The 24,519-nt window shown below is 41.7% G+C and overlaps 1 protein-coding gene across 2 annotated transcripts in view; it reads right to left on the reverse strand.

Moving 5' to 3' along the window:
* Nucleotides 1-601: 601 nt before the first annotated feature.
* The window catches only part of Btbd8 (BTB domain containing 8), a 62,515-nt gene continuing 38,597 nt past the window's right edge, over nucleotides 602-24,519 (reverse strand). Inside the window, exons 6-18 of one of the 2 annotated variants that reach the window (XM_048447092.3) lie at nucleotides 24,169-24,249; nucleotides 23,478-23,574; nucleotides 19,662-19,750; nucleotides 18,502-18,604; nucleotides 14,999-15,181; nucleotides 14,177-14,314; nucleotides 13,053-13,182; nucleotides 10,769-10,830; nucleotides 8,150-8,813; nucleotides 7,541-7,628; nucleotides 7,027-7,166; nucleotides 2,689-4,899; nucleotides 602-1,451 (exon numbers count right to left, since the gene is read on the reverse strand). In XM_048447092.3, coding sequence (XP_048303049.3) covers nucleotides 982-1,451; nucleotides 2,689-4,899; nucleotides 7,027-7,166; nucleotides 7,541-7,628; nucleotides 8,150-8,813; nucleotides 10,769-10,830; nucleotides 13,053-13,182; nucleotides 14,177-14,314; nucleotides 14,999-15,181; nucleotides 18,502-18,604; nucleotides 19,662-19,750; nucleotides 23,478-23,574; nucleotides 24,169-24,249 — 4,456 coding nt within the window. In that variant the 3' untranslated portion in view covers nucleotides 602-981. Of the gene's footprint in view, nucleotides 1,452-2,688; nucleotides 4,900-7,026; nucleotides 7,167-7,540; nucleotides 7,629-8,149; nucleotides 8,814-10,768; nucleotides 10,831-13,052; nucleotides 13,183-14,176; nucleotides 14,315-14,998; nucleotides 15,182-18,501; nucleotides 18,605-19,661; nucleotides 19,751-23,477; nucleotides 23,575-24,168; nucleotides 24,250-24,519 lie in introns of those variants that run through there. The other variant, XM_048447093.3, reaches the window with a different exon arrangement.

Below are 24,519 nucleotides of genomic sequence, written 5' to 3' on the forward strand. Positions count from 1 at the left end.
TGTTATGTTCAATATGTGGATACATCCCATGTCATTTAGAAAATTTTGCTAATTAAAAAAATTTTAACTTAAAAGATTCCCTTACTTCTGATATATTCTAGAGAAACACGAGATAGCTACAAGACACAAGAGTTTGAAATCCCATGTCCTTAAAGAACCACAGTCAGCGGCATCTAGGATCCACATGTTTGCTCTCTGGTATGTTTCCCACAGAACTACAGACTGAGGGAAGTCTGACCACAAAGAAGGATCTAAGCAGACACCAGGAAGCCCATGCCCGTGGAAGATCAGGACTAGCTGCCTCCCTCACCACCCATCTCGATTAATACGTGGTGCTAACTCAGTGCAGGGCACTTCCAAAGTATTCTTATCATGACATATAAAATAAAAGTGACTGCTAGGGTTCACAGAGTCAAGATAGTTTCCAGTGCCTGCCCTGGATATATCTAGAAAGTCCCACTCCTCCTAGCTTATTAAAAATATGGTTGAATCTTAGTGTATGATCATGTCTCAATGTCCTGGTCCTGATGCTGAGGAAGCTGCGGGGGCCTCTGTCTCCCCAACCCCAGCACCCAGCCTGAGTCTGAATGCCATTCATAGATTAATTTTATATAATGCACACTCACACAGTAAGTTTATTGTTAAATTACTATGGTACCATATGCAGAATCAAAAGTAAGGAGTTGATATCCTTGTGCACTGACATGGAAATTCTTAAATAAATGAATAAATTATCAGCTGGGAAAGAAAAGTAGAGCAAAGATTTTTCTACAATTCTCCTAATCCCTGTAATAGTTATGAAAAACATGCTCAAAATTTAGAAAAAAACATTTTTAACATGAGACATTCTATTAATAAATAAGCTATATTTACCTCAATAAATTGAAGAAATTAATTCTGGCTAATAAAATTATAAATATAATGTAGGCATCAAAAATACAGGGTGGCATAGTTTAAACTTTTCCCGAGTGCTGAAAACTCTCAATGCTGGGTTTCCAGTTCCAGGATTGTCCACTCCCCTAGAGGCGAACAATCTTCGGAGGAAACACTCGCCATGGTGTCCCCTGCCGAGGAGTCACCCAGTGGAGACGACAGTTCACTCCGCCTGTTCCACGTGTCGGTGTGTGCTGAGCCCTGAGGTTTTGAGCTGTCTCGAGCTAAAAGGAGTGTCTGGTTGATTAAATACTGCGCTAAGCTTAGGTCTTCAGGAAGAGAATTTGTGACATTTAAGTCTGCGTCCTGTTCAGAGAGCAGCTGCTTCAGCAGAGTCCAGTCCTGCTGTGCAAAGTGCTGGTCATCCTCAGAGTCCCTGTCTACGACACGGGCTTCTGACTCCACTCTCTGCTCAAACGCTTCTGCTATCTCCATCTCACATATTGGAGAGAGGGTTTTTGGAGGTCGGTGGTCATACATGCAGGTTTGTGCCAGTGTGTCACAAGCATCTATGTCTCCTGCAATAATTCATAATACTACACAATGTAAAAATTGCACATCGATCCCCTCAGAGTCTTGTAGAACAGTATTAACACAAGTAACAGCATTAGCTCCTCAGAAAAACAACATGGAAAAAAATAACATTTTTACAAAATTGACAAAATTTTTGAGGCATTTATTTTTCTGTTAAAAAATTCAAGGGTACTGTTTAGCAGCAAAATCAACAAAGGTAACTAAGAATAATTTTCCACATTTTAATTTGAAAACTTAGAATACAGAAAATAACATAAATTATTTAAACAAAACATAAAAGTACACACAAATCTACTTCACTACAATAGAAACTCAAGGAGGAAAAAAAGACAGTCATTTGGAGGTGTCTTAAAAATAACCTGGTTTCAGGGTGTGGGGGATAAATACACTGAACCTAAAGGCTGATCTGTATATTGCACACGCGAAGGAGGATGTGAGCCAGGACAAACAGAAAATACAACTTTGGAAGATCTCCTATTCTTATCAGTTTACTGAATAGGAATTTCTGGTCAATACTTTTCTTAATTAGGATACACAATAGTTACTCAACCAGCTACTATTGCATATTTTAAGTCATTAGTCTGAACTAATAAATAAGAAAGACATAAACACAAAACAATTAGACAAGAAAGAATCTCGGCATGTGAAATAAGACTGGGCCTTTTCCTATATTATCATCGCGTCTAAATATAATCTCTTTTAGAAACTTAATCTTTCTGCTTGAAAAATTTAGAATTATAGTGATTCTGAAGAAAGTCTTAGTTTCTGTAAAATGCATATAAATTATAATAATTAATCTAGTTAAAATAGTTTAGTGCTTTACAGCATACATTACTATAGTTATTGCACAGCCCTCTTAGATCTATATAGAAAATCCATAAACATACCCAATGTAAAATAAAACTTCCAACAGTGAAGAAACACGACAACTGCAATGACACAAAGTAAGTTCCTTTTTCTATGTAAGATCTAGAATGTTACCTGTGTCCAGGAAACAAGGTTTCCAACTACATATTAATTATTCACTAAGATTGTAAGCAAACAATAAATAATGGACAGCTAGCTCATTTTCATATTATTAATAAATTTAAATTCTGATTTAAAAGTTAAAATTGTAGCTTAAATATTCTAATTAAAATATAACATTCAGGCTACAGACAACTTCAGACGTCTATGAACTTATTTTCCTATGCATTTAGCATGTTTACTTCTGTACATTACCTGAAAACACAGCGTTATTAGCTTTCCTGGGAGCTGTGGAATGGCTCTCTCTCACTTGACCTTCCTGAGGCAGGACGTGGCTCGCATGGGAGTCTAGAGATTTTGCTGAGCTGATCTTTGGTATGCTGGAGCTGAGTTCTCTCTGATGAAGCTCCAAGTGACACGGTCGTTCTTGAGATTTCATGTCACCATCCAGGAATGTGCTGTGGTGCTGAAAGTCATTGGCCACCTCACTTCTGTGATTTGTTTCTTCATCTTCTGGAAAAGGCTGTTGGCTTCCTTTGGATGGGATATCTAACCTGTTCTTGTGGTCTGTTGAGACACTCTGTTTATCTTTTCTTGAAGAGTCTTTGCTACTAGTACCCAGGAGAATGCTTTCGTTTTTATAAACACTGTTGTCTTTATCATTGTGTTTACAATGTACAGAAGTATCTTCGCTTTCTTCTGAAAATCTGGAGTGGCCTGTCCTTCCATGGCGCTCATAAGAAACACCATCAAAAACATCAGAAGGTGAAAGAGAATCCATAGACGGTTGGCAGGGGGTGTGAACTTCCCCTTCATCAGACCCCACTTCTTCACACTCATCTACGGAGAGCAACACTGACCTTCTAAATCTTTTAGTTGCAGAAAACTCGTGACTTTCATGTTCAGTTCCATCTTCGAAAGCCAAGTTAATTATTCCCTGAACGTGCTGAGTACCTGAGTTGGACAGGGAGGAATTTTCCCCAACATTTTCCGCTTCGGATCTTTCGTCTTCTGTTTCATCTGCTGACGAAGAAACCTGGTCCATTTCCTGAGCAAATGGGACACTGCCTCGTGGAATACTTTCTTTCTCCCTGGGATGGATCACTGTAGATCGAGACCACATTTCTGGCCTTTTCCGAGGCGCCTCGTCATCACTGGCTGAGGTGATCTGGAAGAGGTCGCTCCCGCTCTGCCTCTTCACTTTGACCTCAATTCTCAGGTTGGTGTCATACACTTTCAGCTCCTCGGGGGTGCTGGTGTCACTGCTGCTCCTCCCAAGGAAGTCATGGCACAGCATGGTGCCACACTTGGAGACGCCTCTGTCGTTTGAGCCCTCGTCATCCTGAGACCCTCCGGCATCGTAGTCTTCGGAGCGGGGCTTTATGTCATCCGAGGACGTGGTGGCGCTGCCACTGTCAGATTCTGGGCTCTCTCTCTGCTGTGTGGCCCTGCTGCTCAGACCCCAGTGACCCACAAATGGAGCTTCATGGCTCTCTGGGGTTTCTGATGTTTCCATGTTTTTATAATTTTTTTCTGATGGTTGTCCCAAAAGACACCTGGAAGGAACAGCTGAGCTGACTGGAGCAGAGCCACTGGGTAGGAGGCTCTGAACTGATGCTTTCCTTCCGTCTTGGACAGAGTCTAGGACACTACTTACCTCCCCAGGAGCGCACAGAACTTCTTTCACTGTACTTGGTTTCGTGTCTGTGTCTTTCCTTCCTATTTGATTCTCTCTACCTGACAGTACACAGAGTTGCTCTGTGTTTGTTGTGCCTGAAACACAAACTGGGTTAGAGTTTATGGAGTTTTCATTTGGATTTGAAATCATGGATTTCAGAGCAGTGACGTTACCACAATTCGAGTTTGCATTGAGATGATTCGCATCTTTGTAAGCGGATGTGTTACTCTGATCTACGCCAGTTAGTTTTGACTTCAGTTCATGTTTTATTGATTCATCCACCTTTGATCTATTTTGGCCTTCTAGCTCTGGGTTCTTTTTGTCCTGACTGTCCGATAGCTGTTGTGGGTGAGGTCTGCACAGTGACTGGGGTGTATCTGCACCACTCGTCTCAGAGGCAAGATGAACCAGGGACCCGTGAGGCCTCTGTTTAGAAACATGGCTCTTGTCACTCACACTGGGGAGCATGCATTTCTGGGTGGAGGCTGCTTCAGTTTTGGAAGGTTTTTGAGGAGCTTGAGTTTGCAGCATAACTTCTCCAGGAATCACTTTCTGTTTCGAACCTTTATTATTCAAAATTCCACCTTTTTTGGACTGACTTGGGTTTTTAGGCATTGGTACCACTTTTGCATTAACCTTCTGTGAAGTTCCATGTCCTTGCTTGGCAACTTTTCTCTTAGGCACTTGCCTATCTGCAGCTGTGCTGCGCCTCAGCCTTGCCACACTTTCATCAGACTGCCTTGAAGACACTGGAGGTTTTACAGAGTGTGGCGCTTCTCCACGCGGGTCTAAGGAAGTAAAGAGATTCAAAGTACTCTCAAATTCTGAGTGGAACTTATGTTTTCAAATCACTTTAGAGTTAAATAAAATCAATAAAGTAACCAAAAGGAAACATCTAATATTGACAGACAAGGCATAATGAACAATTATAAAGTAAAAACCTTTTCTATTAATATTTAAAATATAGAGGGACTATTCTGGGATCTTAGTAAAAAACCCTTGTAGTAGGATCTTCATCAAGTCATTGCTGTCCCTAAAATAGATTTGTATAAATGTGTTTGAGCAGAAAATCTGATTTTCTTTAATCAAAGCATCAAGAAAGGCCCTCTCTTTGAAGTGTATTTCTGGGGGAAACACAGCTGAAAATAAGACCTGACCTAAAATAAAATGTAAATTTCTGGAAATTGTTAGTTTTTCTTCAAACTGGAATAACCTTATACTAGAGGATTATAATTGTTGTTTATCAGGGCTAACAACCCAGATCTGAAAGGAAAACAAGACTGTGGGCTACAGAAAAATGTAGAATAAAGTTTATTAATTATTTATTAAAAATTCAATTTATGCATTCTGGTTAAAGTCTTAGAAACGAAATTTGGGGCACTCAAATCTGCCAACCCCAATTATCAGTTTTACTTCCATGTGTGTATGAGGGTGGGGTGGGGGCCTAGAGACTAACCAGGGACATGTGAAGGGTGTCCCTTCTGCACTGAGCTCCCCTGTGTGTGTGAGGGTGGGTGGTGACCTAGACACTGACCAGGGACATGTGAAGGGTGTCCCTTCTGCACTGAGCTCCCCTGTGTGTGCGAGGGTGGGTGGTGACCTAGACACTGACTAGGGACGTGTGAAGGGTGTCCCTTCTGCACTGAGCTCCCCTGTGTGTGTGAGGGTGGGTGGTGACCTAGACACTGACTAGGGACGTGTGAAGGGTGTCCCTTCTGCACTGAGCTCCCCTGTGTGTGCGAGGGTGGGTGGTGACCTAGACACTGACTAGGGACGTGTGAAGGGTGTCCCTTCTGCACTGAGCTCCCCTGTGTGTGTGAGGGTGGGTGGTGACCTAGACACTGACTAGGGACGTGTGAAGGGTGTCCCTTCTGCACTGAGCTCCCCCAGTCCTGCAGAGCCATTAATGTCTAAATTTCTAGCTGTTACTAGAATATGAATAATTTTATCTCCTTTAGTTTTCAACTGACTTTTAGTATTAATTCATTATGCAAATACAGATTATTTTTCAGATTATAGAAACTGGTCTTACAAATGAGTGCTTAATACATAAAAAGTAACTGGTATGTGTGTATGTGTGTGTGTGTGTGTGTGTGTGTGTGTGTGTTAGACTATGTGTGCACATGCACACCAGAAGCCAGTCTCAGTGGTTACTCCCCAGCAACCAAGAGACACAGCCTCTTACCAGCACTTGGGCTTAGTTTCAGCTGGCTGAGATTTTACATGTGCTTCAGTACACTTGGCTTTCCCTCTAAGCTTTATGAACCGCAATATCCCCTCAGCCCCTTCCTCTTCCCTCCCTCCCTTCCTTCCCTTCTGTTTAAGATAGTGTCTCATGTAGTCCAGGCTGGTTTTGAACTCACTATATTGGTCAAGGATGACTTCAGCTTTATCTCCCTGATAGAATGACTACAAGCATGTACCACCAGGCCCAGAAAAAAAGTAATATTTAAAACTGGTTGCCATGTGCAAGTTATATGACCTAATCAGTATTCTTTCTGAGAAACAACAGCATGGTGACAGGTTCTGAAGGAACTCCCCCTTCACACACATTTGCCCAGCTCCTGCTGTTCCTTCAGAACTCTTCAGTGCTGGCTCATAAGCAGAATTCCTCTTGTCACCAAGGAAACTTTCAAGAAACCTAGGCATGCTCCACAAAAGGGCCAGAAATACAGATGAGTCAATGACCCCTTTAAGTTCCTCTCCATGGAGGACAGGAAAACCATAATTAATCCTCTGACACTAAAATATTTATATAAAAGCCATAAAGCTTTAACTCAGCAGTATTGGACAAGTGGACGGTAATAAAGCCATGCCCCATTTTGTCTGTCTGTAACTGCAGGTCCGGCCAGAGCTTTGCTTGTCCGACTAACATAGGACTGCACCCAGAATCTGCAGGGCCACTGCAGCTTTACCTTGAATTTGAGCCAGGGTGGGAGGGGCGCTCTTGGTCCGTGGCTGGGCTGCTATAAATCCATTGCTGCCTCCTCTTTTCTTCAGGGCTGCCTGCGGTGCTGGATCACCAAGCCCTTTGCCACTCACCCTTTTGATTATGCTGAGGAAAATGATTGCAGTTAGCATTACAGTGATCCTCCAAAACAGGAACTGATCAACACCGTGTGCGACCACAGCCATATATGACCACACAGTTTTTGTCAAAAACAGAAATATTATATGTTCTGAAAATATATAAACCTATATTCATAAACCTTTAAGTTTTGAAAGATCAGACCACATATAAGACAATACATAACTTTGCATGCCATTAAGCATAGCTAAGAAACTTTTACTACACTGAACCATTTTATATAAATATGAAATAAAGTTTAAAATGTCATTTCATAAATACATTTAAATGAAGAAAAATCTTTAAAACCACTCAGTTAGAAGTTTGTTTACAGCAGAGACGTCAGGTGAAGAGAGTCTTACCTGCTGCTATTGTTAGAGTCTTGATCATGAAGGCTTCTTTTATTGGAAACTCCATTTGGAACTCTTGAAACTGATCGAGATTTTACAGCTATAAATTAGAGATATCAGCCATGAGGAAAAGAACATTAAAAATAGTAACAAGCTGGATAAACATACAGGCTAGACACGGGAAAGACCATATTCTCTCTTTTTGCACATATGCATAAAAACACACGTTAGCATTTAGCAGTGATTAAAGCATTCCAGGACCATGCTTTCTAGGAGCCACTAAAATGAGGACTTCAGGGTAGGGTATGTATCTGAGTTAGCGGAGTGCTTGGCTAGTGTATGTGAAGCACTGGGCTTCGCCTCCAGCACAGCATAAACCAGGCATGAGACACAGCTGAATCTTAGGGCCTAGGAGGCAGAGACAGGAGGCCCAGAAGTCCAAGAGTATCATCAATTACACAGAAAGTTCGAGGCCAGCATGGGCTAGTAGGGAGAACCTATCTCAAAAAAATTTTTTTGGAGCATCGAACTGGTGATGTAGATTGTTTGTCTACCATATATAAGGTACGGGAGCTTGCTCGCTCCCTCTCCTCACACTCACATGCATGCGCGCTAACCTACCTCCAGTTGACACTACTCCGTTATTCAACGCCTGTCCTGGAGAGTCACTCAAGGGCAGCTTCTCGTCAGACGACCTGTCTCCTACTGATCCGTTTTCTTTCGTGTCATCCACACATCCAGTGGGAGTCAAAAGCTCCATACTTGAATTTGTGGATCTACTAGAGGGTCCTGCAGAGGTGGAGCGTGAAGCATCTTTTCCTGTCCGTGTTTTCAAAGGCTTGGCTCTGGCTTGCACATTCAGGTTTGCAGTGAGTACCTTGGGCCTGGCCCCTGTAGTCTGCGCTTCTTGGTTCCTTATTCCTTTTCCAGGCACTGAATCCTCCTGTCCAGTGGCTGCCACCCTTGCTGATCTTCCCACGACTTTGGAGAGATCTTCCGGCCTGGCGTTAGCATTGCCCTCTGTCTGAGGCTTTGCTGCAGTTTTAGACTTGCCAGAAGCAGTTCTCCCCGCAGCTCTCACTTCCTTTGTGACTTTGGGGACTTTCGTGCTGTCATTATGCTTGAACGCTTTATTTACACTTCTGCTCGTGCTGGACGGACATCCAGATGCTCCTAACCCATCAGATTTCATGTTCTGAGTAGCAGAGAGAGATGTCCGACACACTTTTTTATCTTCTGTCCGAGGTTTTGTTTTTATAACAGCATCAAAGCCTTGTCTCCTTTGCTAAAGAGAGAGAGAGAGAGAGAAGAGAAAAATCTTATAAATTGACAAGTCTTTGATATAGAACACTTTATGTTTCAAGAAAATTTTGGTTTAGCTTTTTATCACTGTCATTTATTGAGACAGTGTCTCACTACGTAGCTCGATTAGGCTGGCCTGGAACTCACAGAAACCTGCCTGCCTCTGCCTCCCCATGCTGGGACTAAGGTGTGCGCCGTGACACCTGGCTTCAGTTTTAGAAGGCACACTTAAGAAAGCTCATGCTATCCCAGAAGAGTGCTCTCCCATGGAATGACACAGCCCTCGCTTTTACATTCATATTATAATTTAGGATCACATAAAACCATATTTTTTATCATTTTAAAAATCATTTTCATAAAAACTTTGGGTTTCTAACTTTATTATCTTAATCAAATCTGAAACACAGTATTATTATTTAATTAATTAATAATTAATCATAAGTAATGTTAATTAATTGTATGATTATAGTAGAATCCCCGAAGATTCAGGCTATCCAAGTACCTAACACTGGAGATTCCAGAAGCCCACTCTCAGGATCCGTGCTAACATCTGACCCATCAGTACTTTATCCATATAAGGTAACCCTATGAAATAGCTCCTATGCCTACCTTCATTTGCTGGATAAGAAACTGGGCATTAAAGCAGACATGACTGACCCACAGCCACATGCCTGGAAAGGACAGAACTGGGCTTGAGCTCATGATGCATTGCTTTAAGGATGTCAGCTGAATGGTAAAACCTGAGGGACATTGTAAAATTTTTCACCAAAAAGTCTTCAACTCAAATGCCAGAAATTTTATCATTAAGCTTTTAATCCTCTGTACTAAGAATAGTTTACTTTTGGGAGTCCTCATTAAAACAAAAAGACACAGTCAGGGCAGGTTGTGGGATCGCAGGGCACACTTACAGGGCCAAGGGGGGACAGGGTTCCCACACTCACATCACGGGAATTAGGGGAGAAGGAAGTCAGAAGTGTTTCTGGTTGTCTTTTTTTTTTTTTTTTTTAAGACAGGTTTTCACTAGCTGAGATGGCTTCCAACTACTTCCACTTCCCAGGGCTGGGGCTGCAGGCATGCACCAACACTCTCAGCCAGGGGGGCTGTGTGATTCTCAAACTATTAGATGCTAGGGCTCAGGGATGGAGCACAGCAGACCACGACACACACTCCAGAAAGCAATCCCAGGACACTTGCTGACAAACTCTCCATGGTCCCAGTTTCCAGCCAGAGATACGTGGGGCCTGCTCGAAGCCAACAGGGTATTTCATGGCTGCAGACGTTCCTAATTAGTAGGTTATAAGGAAGAAAACAAGACTCCCTGTCTAATTTCAAGGACAATATGTTTTTATATTCTGAATCAGAGCGCTGAATAAATGAGTCCATATTTTCATCAGAATATGCATAGTATAATCTTGTACTTAGATATTTTCCTGAGTGCATAAATATCTGTATAATAACATCTGTAAGGAAGAAAAATACATTTCAGGCTATAATAAAATCAAATAGTTTCTTTTAAAAAGGAAAAAGAACAAATTTGCCATTTTAATGTTTTTTTAGAACAGAGTACAGTCCCGTTTCTCTGACTTTATTAGACAGTGAATCTCGAGAATCTTGTGTTATATTCACTGGAAGGCAGTCTGAGAGCAGACATCACACAGGATTGTAGATGCCTAGACAGTTCCTGGCTTACTGGAACAGATCCAATATGTTATATGCCAAAAAACAATTTCAAGGAAATGAAAAGGGAATATATTTCATATACCAAATGAATATAAGAAATTTACATCATTTAAAATGTATATATGTAAAAATGTTGATTTTTAAGGCTCAAAATTATTTCCTCTTAAAAATAGCTTTAATTAATAAAAGATTTACTTTGAAATATAAAATAAACTTAAGTAGCACTCTCCCCGGGACCTGGAAAACGCTGCTGTTTACCTGGGAGCTTGTGAGCACAGGCTTCCTGCCAAGTCTTCGGTCATCACCTTTGTCAAATGCAGCTGTGAAAAAATAAAACCAAGTAAATTATTTTTTATCAGAAACATTATTATTACCACAGAAACCCAGAAAAAATAGAATGCCAGCAGAAAATGTTAGATTTTGATAGATATTAAAAAAAAAACAACAAACCTCTAACTTGGAAGCAAACCAGTACACAAAACAATTTATCATTACATTTCAGAATAAAGAACCTATTTTTCAATCTTATTCTCTGGTTCAGAAAATTTTGTTTTTAAAGCTAATGAATAAAAATGTAAAATCACATACATTTACTTAAAAATCCAGACTTTTCACAAGCTATAAATTTTTAAATAACTGGTTTTATTTAGTTTCTAAAGTTAAAACTATGTTTTATACATAATTTGAGAGAATATCAAATACTCCAAAAATACTCCACTGAAATTAAAACTATTTTCTGGCTTTACAGATTGATGATAATGGTGGAAAGAGAAGATACAGACGCAGTTCTCCCGAGAGCACAGCAGGAGACGACCCTGAAGTTCTTCCCGTTCTCACTGGGGCTACAGAGCTCACTTTATGGGTTAGTTTGTGTGGAATTACTGGGAGACTCATGCTCATTCTTAAGAACTAGAACGGCACCAGGAAAACACAGAAACAGTGCGATAAGGGGCAGAGTCCAGTGCAGATTGTCAAGGTTTACAGAGCTCGAGATTTTACTTTGAAGGCTATTATCGACACCTGTAATTTCTCAAATGTTTTATTTTTAGTAAAATGGCTGTCAAGCATTTTCTACAATTCCTATTCCATAGGACGCATGCTACAAGTCAGAGCAAAGACTGACTTGCAGCAATCAAATGACCGCACAATAACACACAGAGATTAACAAAATTCTCCTCCAATCAGTAGCTCAGCAAGAACTAAGAACGTCAGAGCAAGGCTGACCCAAAACAGTGACCACGCACAGGTCAGGACTCACTACAACAGACCCCATCTAAAAGTCAGATTACCCTGATGCAACGTGACAAAACGAGAGGCTCGTACGGTAACTAACTGCATTATCACTGACAATGGTCTGGGCAACATATATGAGATGTGTAAACTCACACAGATTCTTAATTAGTGCCACAAAAGATTAAAGAACACTGAACTTCAGCTTAGCTGTGAATCCTCTAAAAAGAGAAAAACAAAGTTTGCTACCACTCAGAAGTGAGCTCGAAGGACCCACGGAAGCGAGGCAGCCCCTGCTCCCGCACACTGCAGACTGTGGAGGAAAAGCTGGTCTGAAATCCGGCATAGAAAAGTCACACGGAGAAAGTGTGCAATTTCTAAAGGTTTGATGATTTTCATTACACAAAAAATAAATACCTGTGAAAATTGCTCTTTAAATTACATCCAGTTGCTTCAGTGAGCAGGTCTCACTGTAAATATATCACTTAAGAATTTATATAGCTGAGATACACTTTAGCATACATGGCTTCCATGTTTCATAGAACTAAATGTCTGTTCCATAAAATACAGTCTTTTAGCTTTAATGTCAAAGAAGAAAAAAAGTGGAGCTGCTGAGCACGGCAGGAGCTGCCGCCACGGCAGTGTTATTTCGGAGGCACCTGCCTTAACCTAAAAATAGTCACGAAGCCATTTTAGCTCCACACCCTCAGAATTCTATTTCCATATTTTTACCACACACACTTTCCGATAGATATACATCTTTTGTTGAATACTGATGTTTCAAACAGAGCCCAGGAAATGTCAGACATCACTGTGCGACTCCCGAGGGACCCTCCGCAGTAGCGCACACCGCATCCCTGAACCAATCACTCGTGAAATAAAGCCATCTGATCTCGGCAAAACCACAAGGAAAGGTTCTTGTGAAAGAGACGGCGAGCCTTCCAGTGAAGTATGTTTCCACGGGGGAGAGAGCTTGCTTGGTGATCTGGCTGGACAGACTCGTCCTTTTACACAGCTCTTCACAAGGATTTTTTTTTTGTTTTTAGCAAGTTTGGCTAGAATATTGTAGCTAATATAGATAAGGATCAAATATTGCTAATTCCATACAAAGAAAATGAGTTTCATTTTCTAAGAACGTCAGAGAAAGCACGATTTGTCCAAGCAGCCTAACACATCCCCACTAGTTTTGGGTAGTGCTCCGTTACCGAACAGAAGCTCTCAGATGCTAATTAACCAGAATTCAGAACGCCTTAAAAATATCTGCTCTCACAAAGACCACACACGAGAATAAAAACTCGAAAGAATAACATACCTGCTTGGATTTTCTGCTGGTCATCCACGTGCACCCGCTGCCAGCCTTCCGTGTGACGGACGGCGTAGAAAGACTGAACCAGGAAGGCCCACAGCTTGTCACGTACAGCTTGGACCTTGCACGTAAAGCCCTGTGTTCCAGCAACAAATCAGCAGCTGGTGAGAGCCACATTGTCATAGCAACCAGTCATTATTCCTTCCCGAATCTACTTACTCCTAAGCTACATCAGTGATGTCATCAGTTACATTTCTAAGATTATCGAGCACATGCTATTTATGAAGGCTTACTCATTAACAAGATGTTATAGTGAACATGAAGCTAAATGCTACTCTTTAAACAGGATTTTAAAACAGCAATGCATTTTATATGAATACCTTCCGCAACCTCTCATATCAACTATGACATGACAAGGTCAAATACTCTAGGTAATAATAATAAATTTGATGAACTATTTTATGGACCTGGAGGGAGGGGGAGGGAGCTGGAGCTTCCCACAGGGCAGGAAACCCTGACTGCCCTGGGGGACGGAGGGGAAGGAGGGGGGAGTGGGGGGAGTGGGAGGGTGTTGGGAGGGGGGGCGGAAATGGAAACTTTTATAATTTAATAAAATTTACTAAAAAAAAATGACAAAGATTCTTATTGTCACCAATTAATTGCATTTAAAAATAAGTGACATTTAAATTTTTATTTTTCCTACTCAATTTAATTTAAAAATAAAATTTGTTTTGAGAAAAAAGAATTACTAATACCATAAAATAAAAGGCATTAGTGATAAAAAATACCAAAATATACATATATATATACAAAATATATATATTTATTGTAATTATCAGAGAAAAATACCAAAGTCACATTGTGCCAGATAACTGCTAAGTCCCAAGCTGTGCTCAGAGTTAAGGGGCCAAACTGCTGATTCTTAAGTTTTATAAAAAGTTAATTTGAAAATGAACATAATTGAAAAAAAATTAGGAATTATTTCAAATAGATATAAGAAACTACGAAGTCCCAAGGTGTCCAGTACCTAACTACAATGGGCTGTGCAATATTCAAGCTGCACGTGCAACTTAAAATCTCAAATTATTTACAATATTACATATTTCAGTGAATTTTATTACATTCAGTACCATTTCCTTTGTACTTTCGGAATTCAGTAACGTGTCCAGAGTCATAAGGAGGGAGCAGCTATTTTCAGTGGTAATGTTATCTTCAATTGCTTTAAAAATTTTGTCCAACAGATGAGCTGTGCTGCTCATGGCTTGTGACTATAAAACACAGAATTTGACATTTAATGAAGTGCATGTAAAATATACAATAAATGTTAAAGTCTAGTTAATAGCAGTACAACTGTCATGCCTGGATACATAGCATCATCAAAATACGTCTTTTCTGTTCAAAGACTCCATGAGCATGCCCCTCCATGCAATACCGACACACTCACAATACATGCACAAACACAAATACATAAAAAGACATGTGCACAGACACACCCATACACATGTGCATGTCCTTAAACACACACACACACACACACACACACACAAACTTTTCAGGAGCTGATATAGCCTAATAATATAACCTAGAGATAAAGACCACATCATTATTCAGTGACTAATTTTAGAGCAAGCAGTTCCTTATGAAAATGAGTTTTAGAGACCCATCATCTTTACAACTTGAGTCTCTAAAATGTGGCCATGGTGACAGGAAAAGAGCTGGCCCAAGTAACAATAAGCCTTGCCAGGGCACTCAAACCTGTCCCTTCTGCTTTCTCATCTGTGAGCCAAAGTAAATCCTGTCCACTACTGCTCCAAATCTGTTGCAAACATGCCATCTGCTATGGAATTTACTCAACAGAGTATTGTAATCAAAGGCAACCTGACTTAAAAGCGCTTGTGCAATTAAAATCAGAACCAAGAAGACACATGTAGAAAACACAGTAGACACAGTACCTGTAAGAGCAGAGTGAAATTTTCACTCTTGATGATGCTTGAGAAGTTCTCTACAATAAATGTCACACACTCTTCTTGCAGCCGAGACGCCATCGACAACGCTGCCTCTGTCCACTTTACTCTAGGTAAACCCATGATGAGCCGGTCGCTCTCCATCAGAAGGAAGGCAGCATTCTTATGATTCTAGAATTGTAAAAGCATTTGGAAAAGTTAGGCAGCATTACAATAACTTTGTAGGCAAGTCAAATCCTTTTGATTTCTTGGGATTCTTGGATTGCAGGAAGCGATTTGTTATCTTTGCTTCATCTATGGAGACTAGGAGGAGTGGCCCAGTGGCAGCTCAGCCAACAGCTCCTGCTGGCAATGGGAGCCATCCTAGAGAATATCCGCAAAGGGTCAACCCCCACCATTTTAGAAATAACAAATCTAGTTTTCAGCCATTTCCTGTGGGATGGGTTTCTTACACAGCAATGCAATGGAAGACGGAGTACTTAGCATGGATGCTGGACATTCTTTAATTACTAAGAACTCAATCAAAGCAATGTCTTCCCCGATCCTTACACCGTTATCACATTCCTTCCGCACATACTATCAGAGAACCTATCCTTTTCCTATAAAGCATTTAATTCAGATAAAATTATTTGAATATGAACATAACAACATTTGGCTTGCTCACCGCTGTCCTGAAGGGCCTACTACAGAACTGGTCAGCACAGAAACCCCATGTGTATCAGCTTTCACTATTCTCAGCCCTCAACCGGATGCTCCAATCACCCACTCCCAGGCTCAGGGCGCATCATGGAAGAGGCAAAGAACGAAAGAGCTGCACGGCATGGTCATGGTTCTCATAAATCCACAGCCTGTAGAAAAGTCAGCACAAAGCTGGACCCTTAAATATTCAGTCATAGATGAGGGTGGGGCTCATGGGGCCCAACCTGCCCTGGAGCAACTGGCAGTGCAAGGCTGCTGGAAGAGAGGCCATCAGTCTTCAGTGAGTTAACCACGCTTCAGGACGTGCAACTCTGGGCAAACCCAGCAGGTTTCCAGGTAAAACAAAACAAAGGGGCGTGAATCTGGGATGAGGACCTGGTGAGGAGGAAAAATGGGGAGGAAATCTGAACAGAGATATAGAGAGAGAGTAGGCAGAATCAAGGAGATGCCATGTAGCTGCCAAAGGAGTAACAAGCCCACACTGGTAAGACGCAGCTTAGTGGAAATACACGGATGAATAGAAATGGGTTAATTCAAGATGTAAGAGCTAGCTAGAAACATGCCTGAGTCATTGGCAGAACAGTTTTGTAATTAACATAGTTTCTGTGTGATTATTCGGGTGTGGGAGGCCAGGAAAGCAAGCACAGCTTCCATTTATACCATTACCTGCCTTTACCACATCTCCTCTCTAAATCTCACTCCATGCTGCTGGCTCAGGCTAGTTTCATGTCAGCCAGATACAGGCTAGCATCACTCTGGAAAGGAAACCTCAGTGAAGAAAACTCTCAGACCAGACAGGGCTGGTGTACATTTTGTTGATTGATAATTGTGTGGGAGGGGCCATCCCTGGGCTGCTTGTCCTGGTGCTACAGGAAAGCAGGCTGAGCAAGCCATGGAGAGCAAGCCAGGAAGCAGCACCCTCCATGGCCTCTGCATCAGTTCCTGCCTTGAGTTCCTGCCCCGACTTTCCTCAGCGACAGACTGCTGTCTAGACAGGGTCTCCCTAAGCTGTTTTACCACAGCAATAGAAAAGTAACTAAAATTCCAATTTTGTGGCCACTCTAACTGGATACAGACCCAGAAGGAAATTGAGGATGTAGCCTTTATCACGGCCAGGCAAATGTTACGATGATGTCACAGACCCAACCCCTGTCAACTTGGCACCTGATGTAACTCTATGAGCTGAACTTTCTCCTTGGTGGAAGAAGTAAGTTATGTTTCCTAAAATGACACAGGTATCCTTCACTGTACAACATGTTAATAAATAGAAAGCCTGTGTTTACACTGTGTGTGATACACGGCCCTCTTCAAACAGCCTCGTTCTCAGGGTCTATGAACAGATATGGAGGCACAGAGTGAACTGGCCCCAGCATGTCTTAGACCTAGGGCAATGAGGCAATGAGTGAACATTAGAATATTTGACGTAATTAGATGAACAAAGGGCCGTGAATACTGCACATATGCCCTAAGGATGCTCATTTCTGTAACTGACATGGTCTTATTTTTATAGGATGTTTTTATAATCACCTCCTCCACTCCCGACTCCACGTTCCTTTGGATTTCAGCAGCTGCCTCTGCTGTTTGTGGCTCCTAATCTGGCAGAATAGGCCAGATTTCCATTGCTAACAACCCTGGGCCCTTATTGTCACAGCGCATACACTGCTGCTGTTTCCTAATGAGTCTACGCACAGAACCTGGGTGCACTGCATCCAGATGTGTTAGATGTAGCCTTCTTTACCCACATGGAGAGGGCGGCTCAGTCTCCCCTCAACAGCCAAGCTCCTTCTACTTCTTTACACATGGATTTACAGGCCAGCTAGAGAGGGTTGTCTCAACTGCCAGCTCAGTAGAGTCCTTGCTGTATGTATTCCTGACAGAAGCATCCTTCTCTCTGGTACTAAGGTCTCTACATCAGCAGAGTCCAAAGTTGCAGAGAAGAGAGACAAAATTTTGCTAATGGGTCACAGGAGAAATTTTGAGGGGACATTCCCGCCTCCCCAGCTTGACTTCTGGATACATGAATTTTGACTACAAGATAAACAGCGCCTTAAATTCAGAGCTGTGGAGTAGATACTGTACCTTAGAGACACAACCTCAACCTGGTACGGCACTGCCACCTAGCTGGCACTGCCACACACCTTCTAAAGGTCTCCTCTCTTCTATCAGACTAGCAGCTTCAGGATAACAGGGAAAGTTGTAAGTTCAATGAACTTCACATGCCTGAGACCACAGCTTTTCATTTCTGTGATGTGAATTTCTTAGTCATTGCTGTACTGTGTAGAACACAAATATGACAGACAAGGAAGTCTAAACATTCACGGAGAGCACTTTTAGCAGGCACACAGTGAGTTAGGAACATAAATCCAGGTCTGGGATAAGCATCTATTCCAGTAACAACAAATGTATCTTTTCCATGAGGGAAGCAGCCTAATGTAACCAACTAACTTGCCCCCAGGTGAAGTGAATCCCTGGGAAAATTAAGCCACTGAGAAAGAAGGTCAGGTGTTGTGTGCAGAATCTCCCTGTACTGCTGGACCAATGCACGATCTCTATGTCTGGAGCCCTAAGGTTAATGAACATCTAGCTCACAGCGGTGCAGCCTGTCTGAGCACTTGAGAGTGGCTTCAGAAGAACAGGATCTCAGGGCTGGGATCTCCACTTTGGTCCTGAGTTATCTGAACTGTGACTCTCACCTTGCTTCTACAGAAACATTAACATTCCATTTCTGCATTGGAATCATTGAATAAACTTTCGAATGGCTCACATAAAGCATTTGTTAAGGTTATACTCACTAAGGACTGGATCAGCATGTTGAGACAAGTTTTCTGAATTTCAGGAGGAACATTTGCAAAGCTTCTTTCTGACCAAAACCTCGCAAAATGGTCTATGATCCAGCTGTTAAAATCAAACAATCCAAGTTAGAGCAAGGAAAAAAGTTAAAAGTCAGTAATTTTGTTTTCAATCATACACACACATAAACCAACTATTATGATTGAGCCTCACTTAATCTTTCGGGCTCTAAGATGGGCTTAACTACGTTCACTTTCAGAAACAAAGTGGGCACGAGGTCATCACAGGTAAACACTGGAGAAACCAGGAATGTTAATCACGCAGAGCAGTCTCTTCAGAGGAAGAAATAAACTGGGAGTGGATGCTGTTAATGACCTGGTGACCTTCGCTCTGTGTGGAGCCAGACCTCCCCAACCAGAAGGTCTACCCCAGACTCTCCCTCCTTCCTTAGACCTTTATCTCTGTCTCCTTGCTAACAGAACCCACCCTGAGGGGTGTCACAGTACTTTATAGCCTGCTGACCTCTCCGCTACCTTGGTCAGAGACCACACCAGATCCTAGACCCTTCAGCTGTAGAACCCACCCTGGTGGTCACGTGCACTCTGTACAGAGTTTCCAGGTAGTCACACCGTAGGCTTCACTGTGCACCTGGAACTGGAATGATGGCTGCCTGGAAACTCTTTTCCAAACTGTACTGCATTTAAATAAGCTTACGATAAACTGTGTGGGGCTTGACTCCCTAAGTTTGGTCCATTGACTAAATGAGGCTGACGGGTATCTTCATTCTCACCTCTTTGTGGGTCATTCCTCTGCCTGCCATGATGCGTAAAGGGAACCCCCACAGAAACACATACTTAAACCCATGCTGGTTATGTGTACATTTCACACAGCCCTGGCTCGTCTTCAGTGAAACTGACCCCATACACCTTAGGTAACATCTAAACCCACACTTCTTCTCAACTGGTACAACTAGTTAAGCACCTGAACTGTGTTGAAAAAAAAAAAAAAGACCAAGACTAAAACTGCCCACAAATGTTGGAGAGTAAGAGTATATATTATGTATACATATATAAAGGACACACAATAATAGAGTAAGAGTATATATTATGTATACATATATAAAGGACACACAATAACAGCGGCACTGCATAAGGTAACTTACTTCATGCAGTCAGCAAAAAGACTTTCCACTCCAACTGAATGAGCAATAATTAGGCATTCTAGAATCGATGCCAATGTTCTGGGAACAGGCTAAAATTGACAGAAAATATCACATTCAGTCTTTTTAATTTACAGAGGCTGAAAGTATTTGGTTCATAAAAAATTTGATTTATATACTTAAACTATAGAATAAATGCATACAATTTAAAATTTGATAGAAATTTGAAATTTCACTTTCAGGAGATCATTATGTGAAATTAAACAATTCAGACTCAGAACAGTAAGTAATACACGTTTTCTCTCACATGCAGATGTAATTTCAAAGTCATTTACATATGTGAGTGAGTGAGTGTGCAAGTGTGTGCATACGCGTGTTTCTGTAGGACGTCAGAATAGAAAGGGACCACGAGAAAGGATGAAGAGGTGTGAAGGAGAGGCAGCGAGAAACGAGCCCCATAATGGGACATGTATGGCATCAGTACTGACATCAAGGCTCCTTGGTCCCTCCTGGCCCCTATTAACATGCACACACATCCAAGCTACCAGGCCTCTCCAGCATGCAGACCACACCACCCCTCCACTGCTACCCTAACCATCCAGGCTGTTCCAGTTCACCGCTTTCTCCTGGCCGGAGCCGCCTTTATAACTGGATGCTCTCCGTGCCTTTCTGCTCCACACCCCCTGTCCCACGGCAGCCAAGATGGCTTTGGACTCCCCCTAACGACAGGGCCACACAGCAGTTTCACATTCCCACAAACCTGTCTTCTTACCCAGTCTAGTTAGGTGGTTTCACTGAGCCTTGCTTACACCTAACAATCTGAGAAAACCAGCACTCATCTGTTAGCTGCAACTGTGAGTGTACAGAACACCAGAGACGATCAACAGCCTATCAGTACAGCACACTTTCAACTGTGAGTGCACAGAACACCAGAGACGATCAACAGCCTGTCAGTACAGCGTACTTTCAACTGTGAGTGTACAGAACACCAGAGACGATCAACAGCCTATCAGTACAGCGTACTTTCAACTGTGAGTGTACAGAACACTAGAGACGATCAACAGCCTATCAGTACAGCGTACTTTCAACTGTGAGTGTACAGAACACCAGAGACGATCAACAGCCTGTCAGTACAGCGTACTTTCAACTGTGAGTGTACAGAACACCAGAGACGATCAACAGCCTATCAGTACAGCGTACTTTCAAACGCGTAACAAACATTTCCTCTCATCAGGGCAGCAATTTCAAGCTTTTAAATATGAACTGCTATTAGCTTGATTTTTCAAGTGTTAAAGTATTACATTAGTACTTAAGAACTAAATGCAGGGCTTGGTGTGTAGCTCAGCTGGTAGAGAGCTTGTCTAAAATGCATGAAGCCGTGGGTTCAAACCCTAGCACTGCATAAGCCAGGCCTGCTAGTGTATGCCTGTAAATCCAGCACCGAGGAGGGGAAGGTAAGCGCTTACTCCTAGCCTCACAGTGGGTTTGAGGCCAGCGCAGGCTACATGAGAGCCTGTCTCAAAAACTAAGAAAGATAAATAACTGAATGTAATATTATGCTCTGCCCATTGATGTTTTTGTTTTTACATTTTATTTGTTCTTTTATCTTCTTGTGTATGGGTGTCTTGCCAGTGGAGGTCAGAAGAGGGTGCCAGATCCCCTGGAACTGGAGTTACAGGTGGTTATGAACTGCCACATGGTGCTGGGAATTGAACCCGGGTCCTCTGGAAGAGCAGCCAGTGCTCTTAACCACCCAGTCATCTCTCCAGCCCCTTAATGTTTTTCTTAAACACAATCCCTTTAAGGTAACTGATACTCTAGGTTTTCCTAAAATTAGAAATTACATCATTGTATATATTATGTAGTGGTAATTCCATGAAATGAAATGACCTGGCTTTCTGATCCACCTCATAAAGGACAGAAGGAACTTGATGCACATACTTAACACCCTAAAAGCACCAGACGTCTGAGAAACCATAAAGCATCACAGGAATTAAAAAAAAAAATCTAAGTCCAACGTTATTTAGGAACAACCAAGCCCTATATAACACAAAACATACCATTTAATGTATAGCAAGAGCAATTTCTATTGAAGTGATTAACCAGAAACGATGTGCTGATGACGAGTGTTTTCAGAGGCAAACGACAGGTCTCCAGCCATTCTCAGAACCTGTCTGTGGGGTCTGGGAAGGCATACTGAGATTACTGATTACAATGTATTTTAGTTGTATGAGAAAAATCAAAATGAAAAGCCTACCACAACCTACTAAGGAAGTCCAAATATGTCCAACTATACAGAATGCTGGATAGCAAATTACTGAAAAGACTAAGCCCAGGTTTAGGAGATCTGGGCCAGATGTCCACCACACGTGTCCACATGTGCCCGACGGGGATGTGTTAGTAGAGGTTTATGAGATTTAAACTGTGATGCATCAATGAAGACTGAAGTTAAAAGTGGTAACATTCAAAACTTCATTACAAAAATACTAAGGTCTACAAAAGCAGCCATGTTTAGGAATCATCCCATACTCAATCACAGCAGCAGGCTCCAGGAGGGTGTTCCACAGAATGCATACGAATAAACAGACTTCAAGGAAAGAAAACACACCCTTTGTTTCAGACATTTAAGTGCTAACCTTTTTGTGGCTCTTAGTGTGAGGACTGGGTTCTCGCACCACTGTGTGCGTGTGCTGCCCTCAAACCCGTTAGTGTCAGCAAACGATCCGTCAAATTAAAAGAAATACTAAGTGGATTACTGAAATATAATACAAGAAGCTGCACTTAACTCATATACTCGTGAACATATTAAGAGGCAACTGTGTGCAAAGATTACTTAGAGAAGAGACTTTCACAAGGTAGTTCAGCTCAGAATGGAAACTAACACAAAGCGGTTTTTCCCAGCTATTACTTTAAACCGTATCTGCCAAATCTGCTGCTTTAATGTCACCATAATGCCTGCTTCCAGCCTTTCCCTCTCTCATGGACTAAAACTGGCGGAATGAAGAAGGAATGGTTCAGTCTTCCGTTCTTCCGTTCTCTGGGTCTGATTCCTTCAGAGGGGGCCTGGCATAGCTACGACCACCTTCTGAGATCAAACTGGTCGAACCTAAGATGGGAGGGAACGGTTCTTGGCTTTGGTTCAGGGAGATAGGAAAAGTCCTGCCCAACATAAAAACTGATTTAAATGTTATTAAAATAACCACATTAGAAGTCAGACAATGGGTAATATTGCATCAAGTATCTAATGAGCAAAAATAAATTTTTAAGAGATGTTTTTGTTCATTATTAAATAAATACATGCTCAATGAATTATAGAAAATGTACAAATTAAGAAAAGCATAAATATGTGGATTAACTTACATTCACAAAGTCTATTAAAGAAACGAAGCCTAAAGCACAAAGTGGGTTTGAAATGCACAGCACAGGATCTCCCTTTAGACACTCAACTCGTGAGAACCAAAACATGTTCACACCCCTGTAGAAATCAATCCAGGGAAACGCTCAGACGTGACAGAGGGAAGGGAAAGAACCAATGAAGCTCTGTGGCCCTGTGAAAGAGACAGAAACGGCTCTCCTTCTCCTGTGCCAGGAGTCCTGTATATCTATCCCTGAGTCACACAGGATCCTGTATGTTCTGTCAATAGATCCGCACATCGACCTAACTTTGCTTAAAACGATTATACAGTTATTTTCTCATTTTCACAGGCACAGCTCATGTTATTTCTCAACAAGAGTGTGCGTTAGTTAGGCGGTGGCATTTTTAAGCACAATTGTGTTCAGAGTCCCATGACGACTGGGTGAAGTTAGATTTAACATTACCTTCTGAAAGAAGTTACAGTAGTCTCTTCTCAGGACATAGATGGCTACTTCTCTTAATCCTTCCAGGCCATACATGTCAGCCACGTTCAGTATCTGACTGAAGTAAACAGATGTCAGCTGATAATTCTCAAATGTAAAATCAAAGTATAATATACAATAATTTCTCAATAATATAGAATGTCCAGAAAAAAGATCTAAATTATAACTCAACTTTTTGCTTTATGCACATAGGTCAAAACTGTCGGCACTGACACAGGATTTGCTTTGTTAAGGAAGGAGGAAAGATTTGGAGATGTTTCGAATCCCCTCACACCTCAGTAACACACAGAATAAAAGTGCTGAAGGCTATACACTTTTTAAAAAGTCTTGTTTTTTGTATGTGAGTGTTTTGCCTGCATGTGTATCTGTATACCACAGGCATGCCTGATGCCTTTGGAGCCAGAAGAGGGCACAGGGTCTTCTGGACCCAGGCTGCAGATGGCTGTGAGTCTCTGCAAGATCAGCAAGTACTCTTAGCACAGAGACATCTTTCCAGCTCACACTTAATGTAGTTTCAGATATTCCTCCAAACAAATCAAAATAGACAATAAAAGTGAAGCTTCTATTTCATCGACTCTCTGCAAAATAGTTCAACAAAATAGAACCCATATAGCTTTTATGTTTAAACTTCCTTTTAAAAAGTAATACATACCCAACATTAGCGTTGTCCGGAAAGTCCAGAGTCCCCCCGTATATGAAATGCATCACAACATTCATCTCTCCCTGGGCTATGCTGCAAGAGGAAACAACACTCAAATCCACAAACAGGTAAGGATTAATTAATATCAATGATATATTCCATTTTCCCATAAATGTGAAGTTCTAACCGCTAGGCTAGGCATGCTAGTGCATACCTTTAAACCCAGTAGTTGGGAGGAAAAGGCGGAGAGATCTCTGAGTTCAAGACAATCTATATAGCAGGTTTTTAATCGGCCAGGACTACACAGTGAAACCCTAAATCCAAAAACGAAACAAAGGTTGGAGAGTTGGTTCAGTGGTCAAG

Source organism: Myodes glareolus, chromosome 8 (assembly GCF_982192425.1).
Source record: "Myodes glareolus chromosome 8, mMyoGla1.1, whole genome shotgun sequence".
NCBI classification, from domain to species: domain Eukaryota; kingdom Metazoa; phylum Chordata; class Mammalia; order Rodentia; family Cricetidae; genus Myodes; species Myodes glareolus.